Below are 23,582 nucleotides of genomic sequence, written 5' to 3'. Positions count from 1 at the left end.
AGAACTTGTTCTTCCTATCCACTATTATTGAGTGGAACCATATGAGTGACACTGTCATCAACAAACTGTCAATAAGGCCATTGACAGAACCTTCTACATATCACTGTGCTCTCTCACCCGATGCATTTATGTTAAGCAAGGCCCTGCACCGTATACGTCCAGATCTAGATCCAAATAAAGTGTAGAAATGACAACCTCTTTGAGGAGAAAAGAATTTTGTTAGTCCAAAAGTTCAAGGCCAACATTTCAAGCTTTTATAAACAAAATTCAACACATGTCATAAAAGAATGATTTTTCCTTTTAACGTACCAATACATGAAGTTGATTAAGACCTATAGTAGCAATGAGGAAATCAAAATAGAATATGAGGCCCTGCTAACTGAATCATCGGATTTTCATTATCCTTTATTATTATAGACAGCCCAAGCAGAATATTCATCATTCAGTGGACAAAGAAGACAAACCTTCAAAATAATCAAAATTTCAACGGTGTTATAAGCCAGATGAGGAAATCAGCACCCAAAGTGAGAGTGATGGAATCATTAAATTAAGACTGAAATCTAGTTGTGAAAAAGATAAACAATGAGCACTCCAGAGAAGCAGTCAAGTGTGGAAATCACGTTGGAGGATGAACACCACAAGAGGGCGCCAATCTCTCTATCTAGTACAAAGGATGAGAAACCTAAAGCGTTTCTGACCCAATCACGGACTGGGTCTGGATCTAAGTATAGTCAATCTGAAACCTACAGTATCGGATTGTCAACGACCTTAGATGGCAAGGTACAGAACAGAGGCAGACTGGCACCGAATAAACCTGGTAAGAGATCTTGAAAAGTGGGAGCCTTGTAATCTATTCTTTCTCACTCTTGTCTTTCGGTGAGGGTTGTAGGTTTGAATACCAGCTACCTTCACAAGAAATTTATCCACATTGTCTGCACTTCACCCAGGTGTAGTGAACAGGTATCATTCCATGAAATGCATTTACATCCAGGTGTACACCTTCATGTATAGTGGCTGGTCACGGCCATGGTAACTAATAATAGTTGCACTTTTCACACTAAGCAAAGTGGATAGTGCTTTATAATTTGCATTTATATTTGTAAATGACACACCACACCTCTTTCAGGTATGACACAACAAAGCTCAGGAAAGTGTTCATAATAATGTTCATTAAGAATGAGACAAGTTACACAATTTATGCAGATAAATGCTCAATGTGAACTTCAAGTCTCAAAACGTCCAAAATTGTGAATCCATAATTGATTTTCAAACTCGGGTACATATAGGATTAAACTCAGGAGCTTGTTGATGTTGTCATTTTATTTCTGACAGGCTATGACAGATCTGGCGCAGGAAGTCGTTCGGACAGTGCTGAAGGGGATTCTGGGATTGATGAGGAGAGTCCCAGATTCAATCAACAAGAAGCATTAGGTTTGTTGCTGTTTATATTCCATATAGTGAAATCATTCAAGCTCTAATCATTATGATATCATACTACTGTAAACCTCTGATCAGGATTGTGTTTCATGAAGCAAATAAACTGATTTCCACTGACTGATTTGCTCTGAGCCAATCAGATGCAAGGATTTACATCTACAATAGTCAGTGAAAATCACTAAATTATTTTTTCATGAAAGGCACCCATTGCTCCTCAGACGTGTGACAAGCTCAATAACACTTTTTGAAAAACATTGACGTTAGCCTGTCATGGAGGGATTATTATTTATTGATCTCTAAAAAAAGATAAAAGAAAGAACTGAAAATATCTGTTATAATGAGACACTAGTGGGGCCAGCATTTTGCCATTCCTGCCAAAGCCTTTTTCATCTCTGCCATGGAGAGTGCTTATACAATGCTCAGAACTTCAACTAGGTCCTGTGACTATATTTTCCCTCTATCAGATAAGGTCTACCCTCTCCCAGATGGCTGGCCACGCCTCCAGGATAAACTCTTTACGCGGAGGGCACTTTTCTTCCGCAAGCCGATGTCGCCGAGCATTGCCAAAGCTGCTGAGCAGCTGCGGCTCCTGCAGGATCGCATCGAGGCCTGGAGCCGGGAGGTGGAGCTGGATATACTTAGCAGGAGATCATCTCTGGTCTCTGCTGTAAGTGTAAAGCCTCCAGTAGGACAACCATCTTCAAGGGGTGCAGGAGATGTAAGCACAAGACAGACACCGGCAGAGGGCAAAGGTATGTTGACAACAGTTACCTGGTCCTGGTTCATGAAAGTAGCATATTAAATTTGCTATCCAATGGTTACATCCATACAGGGTAAGAAATAATTTGCATTTGTTAGGGGCTACATGTATTTATTTTTTTAGACATAGGGGCCATTCTAATATTTTGGGGGCTATTTCTTTAATTTTTAGGTCTATATTTTATTGGTAAATAGCAATTATGCAGCAAAAGCAAGTATCATATTGTTTTAGTTAGAATATTGATTTTTCTAAATAATCTTGAATATTTGTTAAAGATCTTGGGGCAACTCTAGAATAAAAAAGATGCCCCGAAGCATGCATTTTGGGGGAATTTGAGGGGTCATTTGGGCTGTTATGAGGGAAAAATCACTGTTGACCTCATGTATTACCTATGCTGCTTTAAAAATCAGTTTGAAGATTGACAAAACTGATTCTTATGGCAGGTCCTAGGAGCACTTTGCTCAGGAGTGTGTACATAATTATGTAGTTGTTGCATTAGATGGCTGATGGCTGTAAAGCCCTATCCAAAGGACCGTTCAATGCCTTTGTTTTATTTCTGCCTTATTGCCGTTTTTCTTAAGCTCATCAGAAAGATATCGCCTGAATATGATGACGGCATAAAAGCCCTTCGGCAAAAATAAAGCTGATACCAAGTGTCATTGCTGATTGCTGATTTGTATTTTTTTCTCTGCATATTTGTTATTGGTATATTTTCATCTGTTTTATTGTTGGCAGTCCGCAAGCAGCTTCGGTTCGCAACTAACACTGATCGTACAGGGAGCAGTATGTCATCCATGACGTCTAGTCAGTATACTACCCCAGCCCCTCCTCACGGTACACCGGGCGGTGCATCTTCAGCTGATCTCACTGTGCAAGGCATAGGAACCATAATATCTGATTGTAAGTGTTTTCAAAATACCATGCAAAGACACACAATGCTCTACTTAGAATGTAAATATCATCGATCATGTCACTTTTGAATAGTGAAGTGAAAGATATTTGATCAACACTGTCACATGCAAAAGAAAAAGCATTCAAAGCATGTAAGAACAACATCCATTTTGGTATCACTATCAAATAGTTTAAGTAATTGACTTATCTTGGAATAATGTTTGTATACAGACATATCAACTTTTGCTGGTTTTACTTTATGTTGTTTAGATAATGACAAAAAGATAATCCAGATTGCCAGGAAAATATGTTTTTCATTTAAAAGATATTAATGATTTTCTATTTACTTTTTTCCAACCCATCCGATACATCATTACCGGATATAAGGTTGGCACCTCTGTAAGTCATTTTTAATTAAAAAAATAGATACTATTTTTTCTAGCATGCAATGTGAAGAGTATGTTACAATCCTAGACATTTCAGTAGTTTTACCATGGAATTTTCTTTCTTGGTATCAAGAATTGCCCTGTGTTAAATGATTCTTGGTATCAAAATTAAATTATTGATAACAACAAATAGGGATGAATAATTACACAGTTTGCCACATGAACATCACCATACATGGGCTAAAGCGTCAAGGTGTGACAACCGCTTAAGTAAATACTATACAAGGGGAGTGCCTTATGAACCATCTTTGTGGCGGTTTTAACCGACTAATAATGTATTCTGAGCCTATTAGATACAAGGATTTCAGTAGCCTGTAATGAAAATCACTGAATGTTTGTTTCATAAAATTTTCCCAAGATGCACATCTCTGATTGTGATTCTTATGATTTGACCTTGCAGTGGAGAGCTTAGCGGACATTCCTGAGGAGTCTGTCCCTCACCTCGGGGCGGAGGAGGTCATCGATGAGGTCGTGACCTTGTTAGGTCGGCTGGAGACGGACCGAGGAGATACAGATGATTTGTTTAAGAAGGAACAGGTTCGTGTGGGATGGCTTCAAGGAAAGATTGATCGGATCTCACGGAAAAGAATGTATGAGCTGCCAAGGGTTATTCAACAAGGTAAGACCAAGTCACCTTCTATGGTGAACTCCACATTGTAATGCTTTACAGAAAATAAATGTTTCTCAGAATTCACAGAACTCACGGAAGAAACAATGTTTGATATAAAAAATAAACATTACAATAACAAAATATTACACAGTCCAATAACAAAAATGTTTCAATAGTGGAAAGTCTGTGGATCAATCTCGTTCATTGTTTAGAATGTGTTCCAGCGAGCCTTTATATTTACTTATATCACTGTATGTTTATAATCGTTTCTTTTTTAAACCTCAGGGACTGGGGTTCCAATACCATTGCAGCACTCGCGTCCTTTGGCAAGGCATTTTCATTTCCCACTCTCCACCCAGGTGTAGTAAATGGATACATGGTAGGAATAAATTCTGTGAATGCTCGAGCACCCAATAAGAGTAACCGTGCTTATGCCGGAAACATTTTATTAAGCGCTATGTAATTGTTGCATATTGTTATTAATCTTTTGCTTTTATAGAGCATGAGGCTTGTGCTACAGATATAGCCGAGCTGAAGTGGCATAATGCCTATAGAGGGCGCCAAAAGGACCGCATCCAGAATCAAGTAGAGAATGCAGAGATGTTAAATTCAAGATTGAAGGAGGATATCGCTTTTGTGGAAAAGCATTGGTGAGTGCTGCTAATTCCTTCAGCAAGTAATTATAAATATTGTGCTGCTTTCAAACCAAGTGAGGTAATAAAGAACCAAGTGGAAATTATTTCCTTGAAAAACAGAAGCATGTAACAGCTGCCCTGCTAAAGCCAGGGTTAGTATACTGTATTATTGTAGAGCACACATAAACTTTTTATGAATTAAGTGATAAGCACTATAGAAGCAAGTATGAATATTATTCATATCGAGTAGGGTTTGATTGGTTCATTTATTAATTTGGAACAAGAGCCTAGGTCCTGTAAACCAATAGTTTGCATTGAGTAGTATTGTATATATAGGAGAATTAATTTTTAAGTTGTGTTGGAATGTGTTTGGGCCTCTAGTCTCTGCTTTGTCAGAACCAATTGAAGAAGATATAAAGTTATGCTTACTTTTCTCTAATACAAAATACCTTTTTATCAGGTAATACCTCATTCTCACTAGTGCATGATCCATTCTGAATACCATAAAGAACTTTTGTAGCTGATCATGAAAGAAATTGAACCATCCAAAACAAATTTTATGATCAATATGATTGCCATGACTAATCTGATATCATGACTTGGAATAATGACAGTGGGAACTAAATATAAGGCTTTATATTATTTCTCCATCAAATGATATTTATCTATTGTCTGTAATGTGTATTTTATGCTATTTGAATTGATTAGCCCTCTGGTAGAGGAGAAGTTAGAGCTAGAGAGAGGAGCTATGAAGAGGATAGATGAAGCACAAGAACAAGTAAGTTAAAACACCATCACAATGGGGCTTTCAGGTGCAATGGAAGCCATGTATAGATGACAGTCACCTCCTCTGTGCATAAAGAACCCCCTGCACTTTTTGTATAAAAGGGCAAGTCCACTCCTGCAAAAAGTCAACTTGAATGAAAGGAGAAAAATCTAAGTAACGTAACAGAAAATTTGATCAAACCAGGATGTAAAATAAGAAAATTATGAAATTTTAATGTTTCACTTCACTTTACAAAATACTCCCATGCACATCCTGGTCGGTAAGGAAACAGATGACGTCATGAATTAAATGTTTCATTATTTTCTTACTTGAAGTATCTTCAATTTTAATCATGAAAATGTCAAACAAGATTTGGTTTTCCCTGAAGATGTGGGATTGCCATTGTTGCAACTTTTTGTAGTTCATAAAGATACTTATTGTCAAAACTGCAAACATTCAAATCTTCTCGTAAATTATAAATGCCACCCCCACCCCCCCTTCAAAGATCAATACAAAATTACATTCATCATGAACAGGGGTATGAAAAAAGCTCTGGTATGGTAATTACCCCCCCCCCCCCCAAATAATTTTGAATCGACCACTCTAGCATTTCAATGTCGTAACTTGTTACTTTCTTCTTTTTCTTTGCAGACTGAAGCAGAACTGAACAAGACCAATGAGAAGCTGAAGCGGACAGAGAACAAGTCTGCTGAAGCTATAGGGAAAGCAGATAAAGAAAGGGAACATATCAAGAAAGAATTAGAATCAGTCAGGGAGACTTTAGAAGAAATTAAGTGAGTATCATTTCTTCAATCATAAGTGTCTGTTGTATTGTCTTGTTTGGGACCGGTAATATATAAAGGGAAGCTTAAATGAACATAAATGATGAAGAAAGTTATTTGCAGTTCAAAATCACAGGGTATTTAATAATCAATAATCAGCTACAGTTCACAATTCGAAGTACATGAAGATATCAATGAAGATTCAGATAAAACAGGAGACAATGAAATAATATCATAATTTCAATGTATAATATTGGATGGACGTCTTAGTCTTGAAGTCAGTCAGTCTATATTGATGAGTGTGAGTCTAGTATTATCTTTCTCTCTAATAATCTAGAAGTCTTATTGATATTATTAGTTTGGGGGTGTAACAATTTAAGGTGGGAGGGATCTAAACTTGCTCTGATTGGTCTACAGGTAACTGTCTATTGAACTTTCTCTGTTATAAGGGATGTGTTGATGCTCTGTGCAAGTGACTGGGGCTGGAAGTGTGAGTCATACTTAGAACTTTTGTTCTTTGAAGTTAGCTGATGTCACTGAGAGTTGGTCTGTTCGGGTCAGGGTTTAGGAGTTAGATGGCATTGGGGGTTTTGGAATTCTTAGATGACATTGGGGGAGTTTGTAAATAAGTAAAGGTTAATGACTGAAAGGATAACAGTTAAATACATACTACATAACAGTATCATAAACAGTGTATCGACACAGAGCTGTCAAAACTTTGTATCTCAATATCTATATATTGTTGGGACAGTTCAGACAAAGCCAGAGTTTAGAGTTATGACATTGGTAGTAACTCTCATTCATCTACAATGAGTTTTCTATAGGAATTTAGAAACTGTTTTCATACAATATGAGGTTTTGAAAAGAGATTCGTTTATGGTTTTAACTGCCAAGCTATGATATCTATACAGAGTGTCCCTGAAAGAATTAAAAGAAGAATTATTATCAGGGTTGGGGGGAGCGAATGCGAATCCGGGGGGGGGGGGGTACTCGACCAAAAAAGTAGTAGGTATGTGCCGCGGGCGAGACAAAAAACGGAGGCCTTGGAGCGGGCTTATTGTAAAAAGGAGGGTCCTCGGAACGGGCTTCGGAACTACAAATGTTTGTGAAAACGGGGGGTCCTTGGAACGGGTCGCCTGCGTGTGAGTGCGTATGCATCCCTATGAAACGTGCATGCAGCTAGCCCGGCGGTACGGGTGCGCTAGCGCAGAGGCGATGGTCAGACAGCGCTCTGCAGCCGCTTTTCACCAAAATTGCAGCTCATTGTAGCAGATCAATGCGACCGGAACTGCGTAACGGAAAATATGCGAAGCTTTGGAGCGGATTTCTTCTTTTTTCTCGATAAAAAGAAAATGCTATGCTTTAGAGCGGCTTTCTTTGGTTTTTTTTCTCAATAAGACAAAAATGCTATGCCTTGGAACGGAAATTTGAGTGTAAAAATGGGGGTCCCCTCCGCGGCACATACCCACTATGCATTATATACTGAGTGCCCCCTCCGGGAGTTAATCCAACCCGTACACCCCCCCCCCTTTTTAGATTACTGCCACAAGCACTTGATCACTACAAAATAAAAGGAACCATAAGCTTAGTTCTATTTCACAAAAGTTTTTTCCTTCTTCTTGACATGCCTCTTCTCTTTTTGTATCATTTCATTTTCTACAATTAAATGATTTTGTTTATAAACATGAATTTTTGTTTCTTTCTTTAAATTTCAGCCATGATTTAGAAGCTGCCAAGGTTTTATTCCAATCCTACACCAGTCAATGTTCTGATCTAAGAGACAAGATTAAAACCTCAGAGCATGAGAAGGTCTTACTTCGTAAGTTTACATTAGATTTCATCTATTTTGGTTGATAACATTATCATTTAACCAATAGAATTAAAAATGCTTCTGCAGTTTATCTTTCTCCTGGATGTTAGCTATACCACATGGAATATGATAAGGAAGAGAAAAGAGGGAGTAAAATTTTGAATTTAGACCATTTCCATTAGTATGTGGTGCCATTACTGAATAAAATTAATCTAAGTTAATAATTACACATCCTCAGACATGCCAACCATTCCATTTTTAGAGTATTTGTTCCTCTTTTTTGTATGATTTGTTACTTTTTTAAGTTTTCCGATCATGGAGTATGTATTATACACAGGGCGTGACACTAGCGCCGGTTTGACAGTCCCAGACCGCTAAAAATCACTGTCGGGCCAGTGAACAAGTAAATTCTTGCTTACGAACACATGTTCAAAAGGGTGAATTATCAAGTTTTCAAATATAGTCATTTCACTTGTTTTTCACCGATCTCACAAAAACAGGCTGGCGATTGTTACGTTGAGACAAACAAAAATGTAAATACTCTTTTTTGTCAAAAAATACTTTTTTCCTTATAAAAATACTTTGTTTGGTTTTAGAAGGTTGGCAGGTCTGCATCCTATTGGCAATGCAATGAAAACAACAAAATCTCTGTTAAAAATGTGAGGTGGAAATCTCATTGAGAGTGTACATAGTAGTTGCCTTACACAAGCAGAAGATTATTATTATTGTTTGTTTGGCATCACCTGTCAGTGCTTGGGAAGCGAAAAGTGAACTGAATCACTATGAGTGCAGGTGGACCACTTCTACAGAATTTTCCCCCTTCTCTTATTCGAATGGACCAAATAAATCTTAAAAGACTGGACAAAAGACTGGAATTTTCAAGTTTATGAATAGACATCTAATTATGACATGTCAATCATAGTTGATGTTTTACAAAGATGTTATTTGAAATCATACTGATATTCCTAATTGTGTGCAGTATATATATCAGATACAGGGATTTTCATGTTTATGAATAGATAATCATGAAATATCAATCATAGATGGTGTTTTGACAAATATTTAATTGTTACTTAAAATCACCCTTAAATTACACTTAAAGACCTAATTGTGTGAGGTATAATCCTTGTCACGACACTGGTCACATGATGCTCATAGGTCACAATCCACTACGTAATGTCAGTGAGGTTATGGATTATAATCATGTGCGTATTGGCACTTATGCATGACTTTTATTCAGATTTATTTGTGAATCCTCCCCTGTACTACTATCAGATACAAGAGAAGAGAACTCGAGGAAAGCTGAAAAGCTTCAGGCCGTGAAGATCAAACAAGTCCAGGATCGCATCATTGAGGCCGAGTTTGAGCATCGTAAGCTAGCCGATAATAGCGTCTCACTCAGTACTACAATTGAAACACTGGTGAGTGTCACTGCCAGGAGAGGGAGGGTTTCATGATGGCATTTTCACTGACAGTAATGCTCAGAGCCAATCAGATGCAAGGATTTCAGCAGCTTATAACAGTTTTCAGAGAGAATCACTGTCTATTTTTTCTCATGGAATGCTTCCCTGGTCACCTTTCATTTCACGTGAAGCGTCATAGGCATCTTGTACATTATGTAATTTTGCCTCCGGTAATTCTCTACACTGGGAGTGCTTCACTTTCTATCATGTCTAATGGGGTGTTGCAAGAAACTTGTGATCAATTGCAAGTCGATTTTTGGTCCCTATTAAAATCAACCACATGTCTTGTAGTTAATTGCATATTAGTGATTGATTGCTAATCTGCTCCTTGAAACAAGAAGTTTAATCTGATTTGCTACAGCTAACGTTGATCTATCAGTTGTAAAATTGAAACAGAATATTTGCAATTGATCACAAATATTTTCTTGCAACACCCCTTAAGATTGAAATCATTAATATGTAAAATAATATCTGTTTGATATGTGTATTGTATGCCATAGTCTAATGAATTGATTATATCATCAAATTGAATTGAATCAGTCCTTTTCATAGTTTTTCATAACTTAAACCATGATCTCCTTGAATATATTTTTGCTGACTCCATCAATCTATTTCATCATCGCAATTACCATTTCTTTTTCACAATATTTGGGTCAACAAACCATGATTCCCCCCCCCCCCCCCATTGAACCTCAAAGAAACCTCAGCATGTTGATATATGAGCAATATGAAATATTTAATGATATATATATATATATATATGTTTTTAATGTAGAGGAAAGATCACAAGGAGTTGGTGGCACGTCAAGAAGAGTTAGCTAAAGACCTTTTAGCGACGTTGAGATCAAAGGAAGAAGGATGTAGGGAGATGACTATGACTCTTGATGATATGGATTCTAAGATCAGGAAATGGTAGGTACACCATCCAATGGGGCCTCATTCATTACTCATGATTAGGTTAAAGCCAAGTACTTGTATCTGTAGCTGCAACAAAAATAATTTCTTGGAATAGTCTTGATAATCAAGCTCTGTTGGGTATTTCACAAAGAATTAAGTTTGAATTTATTTCGGTATAAAAAACATTGCACATAGCAGCCTTACGGCTGAATTGCGTACAATTTCCAAAAATGATTGATACATACAATACATATACAATAGTTGATTAAAATAAGATATTGAAATAACTAAACTCTGATCTAGATTCAATGAATATTGGTAATAGGATTTAACAAATGAATTTACTAAATGAAGATTTTATAATGTAATTCAATACCAAAAGACTAAAATACTGAACGTTTATTATCTTTACAGTAAGAAACAGAAGACATCAGATGCTAAGAACACAGAGCGTATCAAGCGTGAGATGGGGAAGGTTGAGACCCAGCTAGCGGTGGTGGATGAAGAATACCAGAAGATAAAGGTCATCAATGTAGCTGTTAGGAATAAACTCACAGGAGAGGAAGATAAGGCGAGAGCTATGGAAGACTCATTACAGGTTTGTCACTTATCGCCTTCTTCTAGTTTCATGTGTTGTGTCCCAGTGGTTTAGTCTCCGGACTTTACATCAGAGGGTCATGGGTTCAAATCCTAGCCATGACATAATTTCTCTTAGCAAAAGATCCACGATGTGCTGCACTCAACCCAGGGGAGTGTTTCAAGAAGCTGTTAGTAAGTTAAGAACGACTGGTGAACCTTAAACCATTGCCAATGAACATTTTGGTGTATACCATTTACCACAAGAAAGGATCACCAGTCGTTCTTATAGTCACTCTATTAGCTTTATGAAACACCCACCAGGAGAGGTAAGAATCGGTAGCCTTGCATAGCCAGGTTGATATAGGAGTGGCCCATAGCATTTAACAAGGTGGATATGTGCGCGGTACAAATGAACTATATTATTATTATTATTTTCATATGGAAATGCTGATATGAATTGTGAGGTTTATTACATCCAAACCACTTTCATTTCTTTAGTGCATCAGCTCTGACAAAATCAAACTGGGAACTGATAGAAAACGGTATGGAATATCTACTGACTCATCACTGATGCAAAAGCACAAAGAAATATAAAATAATAAACATAAATTTGTAGAGCGCAGCTTTTATATGAATATATTTAGCTGCGCTAGATCAGAGCTCTTTTTACTTAATTCTATGTGAACACAGAAATTTCTTAATTAAAGAGATATTTTTTCAATTTCGATTTGAAAATATGATGATGGAAAACTTCTTATGTCAATTGGCAGGCTATGCCAAAGTTTGGAGGCAGCAAGTGCAAATGCGCGATCGCCAAGTGTGACTTTTGTTTTGCCAAAAGGGATCTGGAACAATAATTTATTTGCAGAAATTCGCAGACTTAGACTATGTGATTGGGTTTTAAGTTTGAGTAATTTTGTTATGTAGTATGGGGCTTGATAATAATAATAATAATATAGGTATATTTACCCACGGTAGCCACTTCAGTTTCGAAAACTGTTCTACCAGCGTTCCCTGCTATTATTATTACCCTGTCTTTAGCTGAGCTGCCTAGGTGCTCAAGCATTCAAGAAATTTCTTCCTACCGGGTACCCATTCACCTCACCTGGGTTGAGTGCAGCACAATGTGGATGAGTTTCTTGCTGAAGGAAATTATGCCATGGCTGGGATTCGAACCCACGACCCTCTGTTTCAAAGTCAGAAGACTAATCCACTGAGCCACAATGCTCCACACGATTATAAACTTACTAAACAATGCTTTCCTTTTGGTTTATTCATGTTTGTAACTTGAGCTTTTACATTGTTACATGATGCATTGATTTGAATTGAATATTGATTGTGACAGAGTACAGTGGACAGTCTGAAGAAACAACTGAGAGAAGAGACTCACAACAGGACAGTCCTTCAAGCTCGTATTACAGCGGATACTACGGATCTAGCTAAGAGACAGGTTGAGGCTAAGAAGAAGAAAGCTAAGGTGACCCAGAAGGCTAATGAGATAGATGAAATCGTTGCCAGGGTTCTTGCCGAAACTAAGATCTTGAGAGAAAAGAGAGCCAGCAGACAAAAGGTTGGTTCAAGAACGCTTGGTTGGTTGGTTGATTGATTGATGGACTGATTGGTTGATTGATTGATTGATTTATTTATTTATTCAAGAATGCTTGGTTGGTTAGTTGATTGATTGATTGATTGATTTATTTATTTATTCAAGAACGCTTGGTTGGTTAGTTGATTGATTGATGGACCAATTGATTGATTAAATTTTCTATCTTTTTTTAAATTTATTTATTGAGTTTTCGCATGATTGGTTGATTGGTTGGTGGTCAGTTGATTGTATGTATCATGAATGTATAAATTGTTTAAGGATGACAGTTATCACAAAGACATTGTGACTGAACCTAAATAATTGTATTTTTTCAGGCAATCAACAAGATTCAGGATAGAATGGAAAGCATGAAACGAGAGGAAGAAGAACTCAAAACTCAAACCATCGACAAAAAAGCCGAATTAGAACCTAAATTGAAGAACCTCTTGGTATGTGATTTGTTTATCATGACATTTAATGTTACTATACTGCACATTGTCTGGTGACATTTTCAAAACATAAAATTTGATGAAAGAGAAAGGTTTACAATTGAAGAATATCTGACTGATAATATATTATTTCATCAATTCTAAGGAATATTTATCCTAATATGACTGCTACACAAAACGTTTATGTTTAGCTGATTTTATATGGAAACTGTAGAGAAGTTCTTTTTTAAAATCTTTTCTCCAATGGCCAAAATTTCTACTTCAGTAGCGATACAAGAATATCGGCTGGAATAGTAGTAGAAGTAGTAAATGCCTAGTATTTAAGTGCTACTTTTGATAACTCAGAATGTTAGATCTCGATAGTCTGGTCCTTGTGGTTCATCTATAATCTCAACTAAATTCTAGATAATGCAGAGCTTGGTTGCATTGTTTGTGCTGACCTTGGGTCCATGAGACTGTATATTGATCTGATGGAATACTGCACTATTCCATCATTGATGTCACAAAATAGCAAATTTTCTTCAGTGGGCGTTATGTTTCCACAGCATAGCTAGAGTGTGTTTCGTCATATGCTGCTATTTGAACTTATGACTATTCAGGATTTAATTCCAGGAGGCTATAATCGTAGATATTCAATTTTAATTAAAGACCCATGTTTGCTTCTCTTTTTCTGGTACAGTCAAATGATGAGAAGGTAATATAAAACTGATCATTGTATCTTGGGAGGTCAATTGAAATCTTTTGTGGAGGATCTTTTTTATACACACATTTCAGTACAGTGTATTTCAAAATTGCTTTTGCACTTTGTCCACCCTACAATGAAACTGATCTTGGCAAAGTCTTGATGAACGAGGTGCACATTTTGATGATGCCAATTTCTGTCACTTAAATAGTTCAAGATATGCCTTGAGGTATGGTAGGTCTGTTTGTGTACAGAACCCTGAAGAGAAATGAAGTGATGATGTCACAATCTTTGGTTAAATCTTATCACTTGTTCCAAACAAGAACCTCTTATACCAGGCGAGTATCAGTTAGTTACAGCCGGGGACTTATAATAACTATTTCGGTCATTGAGTCCTGGGCTATTTGAACCTTTCAAGAGCCAGTTGTCATGGAAAAGAGTGACAGTGACTGCACCCAGTTTCTTTTCAACATTTTTGTCTCACCTGCATAGCAGAGTGAGACTATAGGCGCCGCTTTTCCGACGGCGGCGGCGGCGGTGGCGTCAACACCAAATCTTAACCTGAGGTTAAGTTTTTGAAATGACAGCATAACTTAGAAAGTATATGGACCTAGTTCATGAAACTTGGCCATAAGGTTAATCAAGTATTACTGAACATCCTGCCTGAGTTTCATGTCACATGACCAAGGTCAAAGGTCATTTAGGGTCAATGAACTTAGACCATGTTGGGGGAATCAACATCAAAATCTGAACCTAAGGTTAAGTTTTTGAAATGTCATCATAACTTAGGAAATATATGGACCTAGTTCATGAAACTTATACATAAGGTTAATCAAGTATCACTGAACATCCTGCATGAGTTTCACGTCACATGACCAAGGTCAAAGGTCATTTAGGGTCAATGAACTTTGGCCGAATTGGGGTATTTGTCGAATTACCATCATAACTTTGAAAGTTTATGGATCTGATTCATGAAACTTGGACATAATAGTAATCAAGTATTACTGAACATCCTGTGCAAGTTTCAGGTCACATGATCAAGGTCAAAGGTCATTTAGGGTCAATGAACTTTGGCCAAATTGGGGTATTTGTTGAATTACAGCCATAAATTTGAAAGTGTGTTGGTCTAGTTCATTAAACTTGGACATAATAGTAATCAAGTATCACTGAACATCCTGTGCGAGTTTCAGGTCACATGATCAAGGTCAAAGGTCATGTAAGGTCAAAGAACTTTGGCCACGTTGGGGGTATTTGTTGAATTGCCATCATATCTCTATAAGTGTATTGGTCTAGTTCATAAAACGTGGAAATAAGAGTAACCAAGTATCACTGAACATCTTGTGCGAGTTATAGTAGTTTTCAAAATCAGCACTGCTGCTATATTGAATCGCGTGATGCAGGTGAGACGGCCAGAGGCATTCCACTTGTTAAAAAGATAAGAAGAACATAGGATATTTTTGTCATTTGCACAGACCTATTATTTGATATACAGCGATTACAGAAAATGATAGTGTTTGGTGTACTCTCTCTGTATCTTTCAAGTCATTAAGAAAATCACTTTCAAACTCATGGTTGAGGGATCAAGTCTTTAGCCAGTGTATCCACATGCACTTTCTTGTGTCATTGGTGTTAACCCAAGCTCTTGTATCATTGGTGTTAACCCAAGCTCTTGTGTCATTGGTGTTAACCCAAGCTCTTGTGTCATTGGTGTTAACCCAAGCTCTTGTGTCATTGGTGTTAACCCAAAAAATGATTTGACTACAATAATAGATTGACGTACAAAGGGTGATTTTACCAATTTTCTTTTACCATTATTTTTTCCTTTCAATACACATTTTCCAAAGTAAATGGTGATGCTGATTTCTTATTCATGGTGAGAATGTAGACAGTAGACAAAGCTTCTGTTCATTGAGCATTGTTCTTGTGATCCAGGAGGGGGAGTGTTGCAAGAAAATATTTGCAGTCGATTGCACATTTCGTCTTCAATTTTACAACTGATTGAGACCAATGTCAGCTGAAGCAAATAAGTTTACATCCCTTCTTTCAAGGAACAGATTGGTAAATGATTGCAAGTTTGTAGTTACTTGCAAGACATGTGATTGATTGGGGTGAAACAAATAAAATTGTAATTGATTGTATGTTAAGTTACTTGCAACCCACCATGAGCATTTGCAAGATATTTGCTTCATAGACTTCCGACATCTGTTTTCTTTCTACAGTCTTTCATTCATTCCTAGCTATCAGTGCATACAAACCAATATGTATTACAGATAACTGATTTGCCTTACTCTCTTAATATTGTGTTAGTAAAAAATATTCTACTTTCTATTTTGATTCAACTTCAGGAGGAAATATTAAATCGTCAACGTCGCCTGGATCATATGGCTTACAGGACGGACCTGATCAACAAGAAGTTAGGTGAAATGGCTCAGAGTGAGGGCTTTATGGATAGAGTCATCAAAAACACAAGTGAAGAGATTGAAGAAATGAGGTAGATCAAGCAAACTTTTGATTTTTACTTTTGAGAAATTCCATCAAATATGTTTGTCCAACTCCCTGTGTATTCAACTTGAAATGATTTGTCTCTGTTTATATGAGAAGGGGAAATTTTGTTTTTAAATTAAATTCCATCTCTTGTAATGCTCATAAATTATCATGGAATATACTCTTCCCCATGAATTATATAATGGCTATTCCCTTTATATTTGTTTGACTTAACTTTACATTCGTACTGTCATACCAATTAATGAGGTTAATGTTAACAATCATGTTCGTATTGAGACTGAGCATGAGCTTTAGTCGGACTTGATGCTTAGCGAAACGTCACCCAGAAGTCTGATTAGTTTCATTGCTATTTCCATATGATATCCAGTGCGGATGTAGAAGAGATGACCATTCAGCTGGAGACCGGTCAGAAGCAGCAGAAAGAGCTTCAGACGTCGTTAGATCAGGTGACCGGTAGAATGGGAGATAGAGACACCACTCATCTTGAACATATGGCGGCTAGGAGAGTTATACTAGAAGATCTAGTGGTAAGCATAGGTTGGGTGATGATGATGGGGAGGAGGATAGTGATGATGGTGGTGACGATGATGATGATGGTGGTGATGATGGTGAAGATGATGGTGGTGGTGATGATGATGACGACGATTAACACGATGATGATGATAATGATGATGATGATAATGATGGTGATAACGATGATGGTGGTGATGATGCTGACAATGATGACGATGGTGATGATGATGATGATGATGATGATGATTATGGTGACAATGATGATGACGATGGAAGTCCCAGCAATGGGTTGTTATTGCTAACCAGTAGTCTCATTACAGATCATGTCAATGAAGAAGATAGAGAAGAGGAGAGGGAAGGTATATAGATGAATTTGTTGGTAAACAGAGCATATAAAACTAGTGAGTTTACCAGCATTAAATTGGATCAGCCTTATCAGCATATATTAATCAGAAGTTTCTATATAATCTCCTTAATATATTCTTTTTCATAGGCTCAACTAAGGGCAGGTCTTGACACTAATGGAACCTTGGCCCATGAATACCGGGAACTCCAACAACACTACTACAAGATCAAAGAAGAGAGTATGAACCTATTAGAGAAGAGAACTGGTCTGGAGATGAGCCTCAAGGATCACAGACAGGTAAGGCACAACTTGATTTGCCCTATGCTCACCGATGCTAGTGAAACTTTTTTTTTTTTTAATATGACCCCCCCATGCTCCCCTCATCTGATTCACCAAAATTTTGATAATTATTTGTCGCCATGGAAAAAAGTGTCCATGTTGTGAGCAGAGAACACTGACGTCTGACAGACCTTCAATATCTTATACTGTATTCAGTAGGTTTTATGAACCCCCCCCTCATGTGAATCATATTATACACATCTTGACGGCAAACTTGAAAATTCTGTGAAGGGGTTTTGTCGGAACAAAGTAGTAAGAAAGACATTACTGGAATTTGATCGCATTTAACAGATTTCGTTATTCCTGAATCAGGATCTCAATCCTAGATCTATCCCAGGCACTTCTCTCCATTAAATCATTTATTTTCATCCTTTAACTCACAGCTGAACAGTCTTCAAATCCGACTCCACCACGCCCTCTCCCATTATTTCTTCATCCGAGGGTTGTACAATCACAACGAGCTTGCAAGGTTTGAAGAGATGTCTGCTGAGAATGAGATGAAGATTGGAGAGCTTCAAGAAGATATGATAGCAGCTATACAAACCATCAGTGGCTTCTTGAATGAACAGGTACGTGGAGTAGAAAACATTTAAATTTATAATCATGATAAACAGTTCCAAAACATTTGCTCTGGCGACAATTGCTCCTCTCTAAATTCCACACACTAATCAAATGACTAACTTCAATCCTGGGTTTAACACTATACCCTACCCTAAACTGAAACCTAACCTAAAACCCTATTACAACCTTAACCCTAACCCTATATCTTAGACGAATTAAGCCTGGAGTTATTGTCGCAGGAGCAAATGTTGTGTCACCTGATAACAGACCCTAAAGGGTTAACAAACTGACCAACCAATGAGTGCTGTCTCTCTTTGAATGTGTGTTGTAAATAGCAAGTCTTAAAATATAGCCATTGGGGATTTATAGAGAGCATAATTGAGCCTGTAAGTTTACTTGTATACTGAAGCTAAAATATTTTTTAGAGGAAATTGCTTGTTTTGCTTCTTGGTGACATAATCACTGCAGTATGAATGTATTAAGTAGTGATTTATAATGACCTAGACCTGTATTCCGAAGTCAGGTTTAAATTAATCCCTGATTTTAATAAAGTTGTGGTTTTATCTATGGATAGCCGATGAGGGGCACAAATCCCTAACAGTACACATTCATTTTATTGACTCATATGACACCCAAATTGTTCATTGTTGTCTGGGAATGATAACTGACAGAAGTATTTTTTCTTTATTATGAAAGCAAAAGGAAACAAAATAGTAAACATAAGAAATATACAATGTAGAGAGAATTTTTGAAATTTTGGCTCCCCATAATTTTAGCACAGAGTTAGACCATGGTCTAAGTTAAACCTGACTTCAGAATACAGGCCTTAGTGTGTTATCGTTCAATTGGGTCTATATTACAAGACTACACTGTTCAGGATGTTGCATTATGGGATATGAACCAGGCCAGGTTTGAGTAATAGAGGACTAGAGGGTTTGCTATGAAGGCTGCTGGTTAGTATCTACTTTAAACCAAGGCTAACCACTTGTTGCTATAAGCTGTTCTTCTAGCAGTCCCTGCATAACATTATTGTTACCCGTCTTCATTCTAATACGCTGAACACCATGCACAAGAGCAAAAGGTTCCATATACTTTAGGTCGTTGGTATAACTTGGCCAGGTATTGGACCCATGACTTTCATGGTGTAGATACTGTTCCACAGAGTCATTATTGATATGTTTGTGTTCCATCAACCCTCTTGTTTATTCCCATAATTAAGGTTATAAATCTGTTCACTGCCTTAAGAAAGTATTAGATAAAGTGTTTTAAATCGCTGAGGGAAACGAATAGAAGTTTACAGAAAGGTGAAATAGAAGCTGCAGGTCGTTATTTATATTGTGTTGTTTTCATAATCATTGAATTATAAGTTCTTTGTAAATTTTCTTTAATCTTTCCACCATTCTTAAATATTCTCGCTTATGCTATAATGTATTTTATTTGAAATATTCATATTTCTTGATTTGTATGTTTTTATGAAGATTGTGGTAAATAAAGTTTCAATGTCAATTTCAATAACCCCCTAATTCAAATTACTGTTTGACTGATATGCTTAAAGGTGACCTTTTTTAATGTCAAACGTGTTGATGCCTGTTTATTTTTCTTCCTCTGATTTTCTTGAAGGTTGATGGTACAGCAGCTAGACTAGTAACAGCTGCAGCCAGCACAGTTCTTATGGACGGCACTGAGAAGGGTCTCGGCGTGACTCCAGAGGGTGCCCTAACAGGAACTATGACGAGAGCTGGTAGCATGGGAGATAATCTTAAGATGCCGCTGCCTAAGATTATAAAGACTCCTGAGGCAATTAAGACTAACTGATCATCCAGGGGGTGAATTCATAAATCTGTTTTTGAACAACTTTAGGTGTGATTGGAATAGGAAGCGCCAAGCCATTAGTCAAACATTTCTTTCTTTTTTTCTTTAATTTTGACTATTGGTGACAGATATTTGATTCTTATAATTTTCATTAAAATTTGAAAAATCATTCTTTGCCTCAGCGATATGTGTTGACAGTGTTTTACATCAGCAATTTTCAACTTTGCGGCAATTGCGTAAAATCATCAGTCTTTTTGTATGTCTTGTATATCCCACCACTATTTTGACCTGTTCACACTTGGATCTACCCAAGCCATGTCAAGTTACGAGCATAACAACCTTTCATACAAATTAGAAAAGTGTGAAAAAATCAATTTTGAATATCACTCATGTGCGGGGCTGGAGAAACATATTTTATTGAATTTTCCTGTTATTGGCTAACATGAATAAAAATAAAAGAAAGACATAGGGGCTTCATTACATACTATAGCGTGCATAACTTCAAGATAATTTATGAGCCTGTTCCTTTGAAATCCTTTGATATGATGTTGCTCTTTTGATAGTAAGAAAGGGGATGTTGGTGATATGCTGCAGGGACAGTCTTTTTTTTTCTGAAAAATGTAGCAATTCCTACTTTTCACTCTATTTTAAGTTTCAGTAAACAGCTTTCTTTGTAAATAAAGTATTCTTACTTTTCATCAATTTATCCCTGCTTCTGACCTTTCCTTCCTTCCTGGTTTTCTCCCTCCATTTAACACATTGATTATCATAGTAGAAACAAGGTATGTAGATAGTTGTGGCTACATGTAGGTTCTTAACCTGGAGCAACAATTTTCAATCGACACATGAATTTTATAGATGAAAAATAAGGCTCGAAAATATGACCCAAATTGAGAAAGAATTGTCAAAGATTTTGAAAAAAAGAATAGAGATTGCTTCGCCCCAATACACAAAGCTTTGCAATTGATCATAGGATATTCCTTTGATTGACTACATTGACCACAATGCAGAATTAATCACTAAATCAATTATATGATCAATCGTTAAATTGTGTCATGGAGTCAGATGAATAGATCTCATGCAAGAAGCTTAATGTCAGAAATATTTATCTCATTAACCTTGTACATACATTATTAGAACTGTGACTATTGTCTTTTTTCATGATAATTATATTTTACCAGGTCTTTCATAAAATAAGTGGTATTATAGGATACATATGTTCTCAAATCTATTTGTCAGTGGAAATAATATGAAGCGCTTAAAAACATTTGTATTAAACACTGTATAAAAGTTTGGTAATATTTATTGTTAATTATCATTTGTAAACTTGTGATCAGTTGCAGTTTGTGATATATATAAATGTCATATATGTCAAGAGGATAATTAATTAGAGAGAATGGATTGAATTCTCTTTTCGATTAGTAAAAAAAAACCTCTTACATTAGATAGAATATTGAAATTTTCAATGCAGCTGTCTGGTTGATCAATATGATGTCGTGCCTCTTAAATTCGACTTTTGAACAAAACTTTGCCTCGTATCCCTTTATTGACTTGTATTCACTATAAACTATAATAAAGCAAGGTAGAAAATGTCACTATTCAATAAATTGGCCAATATAGATTGTGAGATTTTGGTCAAGTTTGAAGAAAAAATTTCCTAAGCTTTAAAATGATATGTAGTTTGTCAAAATTGATTAACAAAAACCAAGAGTATTTTTATACAAGGTAGAATTTTGGCGAGATCTTCAAATAAGAAAAATAGATCAGAAGTTTGAGAATTACACAAGCATGTGCTAGTAAGGTTAAAGTCTCTAGCAGTCTGGAAAAAAAAAAATCTTAAAGGAACTCTTTTATATCGTTTTGGTTTCAATTTAATTTCAAGTATATGAATTATTACTGTACAATGTGTATTGGAGTTCTCTATGGTGAAATTTCAGATCTTTGTGAAAGTATGTCTATCTATGCATACTCAATTTAGTAGGTATATATCTATTCTTGCCAATGTACAGTGAAAATGTGTAAATACATGTACTCGTGTAGTGTTTCTTGATTATAGAAAACTGAATTATGCAAATATTTATTGCTGACAAGATGATTTCTTCTTGTGAGAACAATCTCTTCAGAGAGCATAAAATTTATCCATTTTGTAATCACAAGGAGCTTACATGTATGAGATACATTGTATAATGTCTTTTGATATATTTTCTTAGATGAGAACATGGAGCTATAAAACACAGCCCCATGGTGAGAAAATGGAATTCTATATACAGTCTGTCCCAGAAAAAAAGAAACATGTAATTCAGTGTAATTTTTTGCTATCCTGATCATAAATTTTCCTCATGAAAAAAACATGCATGGAAAAATATGCTTCTCTTTTGTTTTGAAAGGAATCTCAACGTTCATAATGCATGCATGACTGAGTTTTTTATGGGACACAGTGTAGTTTGAAAACTAACGTTGATAGTTAAAAATTATGTATGTTCTGAATCCTGTAGCATGATAAATATAATCAATCATATAATTGATTGTAACTATAAACCTATGGTAATCCATGTATAAATAGTTACAATCAGTTATAGCTATTGGTTGTACCATACCATGTAACAGGGTCCAGTAGATGAAATTGATTGTAAACTATTTAGTCACCTGTATACGCTTTGTTGCGACTTGTACCATTTAATCCTTTATTGATATATATTTAAAGGAGAAAATGTCTAAATTTGTGAACTTGAACTAATACTGGTTGCATTCCAAGTTAACTTTTTGTCATTATTAAGTACAATATTTCTTGTCATCTTATGCAGTCTGAAGGAAATGTTAACTCTTCCAGGGCTCTGTAACACAAAGTTTAGTAATCAATCACTAAATGCCAATGACCAATCAAGATCGATGTTGCATGTGTATTTTGTACCAAATGCTTGACAGGAACCAATCACAATGGTTCTTTCATATTAGTAATCTATTGCATACCTCTGTATTACGGGGGCCAGGACCCCATTCATATAAACCTTAGTGATAGATTGCGGGGCTGCTTCTTTACGATTGATCATACACAATAATCAATGCAATTAATTGAAAAAATCAGCCCCACAATCGTTTGCAATCATTTGTGTTTCAGGGCCCGCTTCTCAATCCGATCTATGCATCCTGTGTATGTGAGATTTCAATATGCAATAAATAATTATCTTAGAAGTGATCAAGTTTGTCAGAGGTGTCTTTCATCCAGTGATTTTCATTTTACCAAATAATAGCAAGCGTTTGTTCAAATGAAATATTTCCTCTTTGCACTTTGTCTTTTGCACTCTGAGTGAATTTGAGAGTCTCTGTGGAAGTCTATTCCCTGTAATAGGCAGTTCAAGTCGTAACATTGAAATAATTTCAATGGATCACACTTTGCAATATTCAAGCAGTTCTTGCCAAGTTAATCAGACACCATGACTTTTCCCAAATTTTATTGAACAATTGTAAACAATGCACTTGTTCTGAGCATAACGGATATGACAGAAAGAAAGGCAAATATCATGACCATTATGATGAAAAAGTGCACTTACTACAATTGCTCAATCAAATTGTGTAAAAATTCACTTTATATGCAGTTGATCATGTATGCCTGATAAGCTCAGTGAGAGCTTTTTGAATCCCATGAATTCAAAATTGTGATGCTTTCAAACAGTCTGAATATCATGTCCACAAAATGAAATTACCCTTTTCCTA

General features: G+C 36.3%; 1 protein-coding gene across 2 annotated transcripts; it reads left to right on the top strand.

Annotated features, from left to right (window-relative positions):
• The first annotated feature begins 413 nt into the window (after positions 1-413).
• LOC129280735 (coiled-coil domain-containing protein 178-like) lies at positions 414-23,064 on the top strand. Of its 2 annotated transcripts, XM_064112519.1 has the most exons (20): positions 414-817; positions 1,333-1,431; positions 1,902-2,189; positions 2,933-3,097; positions 3,935-4,153; positions 4,644-4,794; positions 5,488-5,557; positions 6,197-6,339; positions 8,043-8,146; positions 9,413-9,558; positions 10,376-10,512; positions 10,912-11,095; positions 12,422-12,646; positions 12,997-13,110; positions 13,790-13,804; positions 16,138-16,283; positions 16,665-16,824; positions 17,304-17,453; positions 17,879-18,064; positions 19,677-23,064. In XM_064112519.1, exons 1-20 carry the CDS (start codon positions 583-585, stop codon positions 19,869-19,871), a joined length of 3,132 nt encoding a protein of 1,043 aa, XP_063968589.1. In that variant the 5' UTR covers positions 414-582; the 3' UTR covers positions 19,872-23,064. The 2 variants fall into 2 exon arrangements, with proteins under 2 accessions (XP_063968589.1, XP_063968590.1); XM_064112520.1 differs by lacking the exon at positions 13,790-13,804.
• The last annotated feature ends 518 nt before the right edge of the window (positions 23,065-23,582 follow it).

Source organism: Lytechinus pictus, chromosome 17 (genome assembly GCF_037042905.1).
Source record: "Lytechinus pictus isolate F3 Inbred chromosome 17, Lp3.0, whole genome shotgun sequence".
NCBI classification, from domain to species: Eukaryota; Metazoa; Echinodermata; class Echinoidea; order Temnopleuroida; family Toxopneustidae; genus Lytechinus; species Lytechinus pictus.
This window is presented reverse-complemented; position numbering and strand designations above follow the sequence as displayed.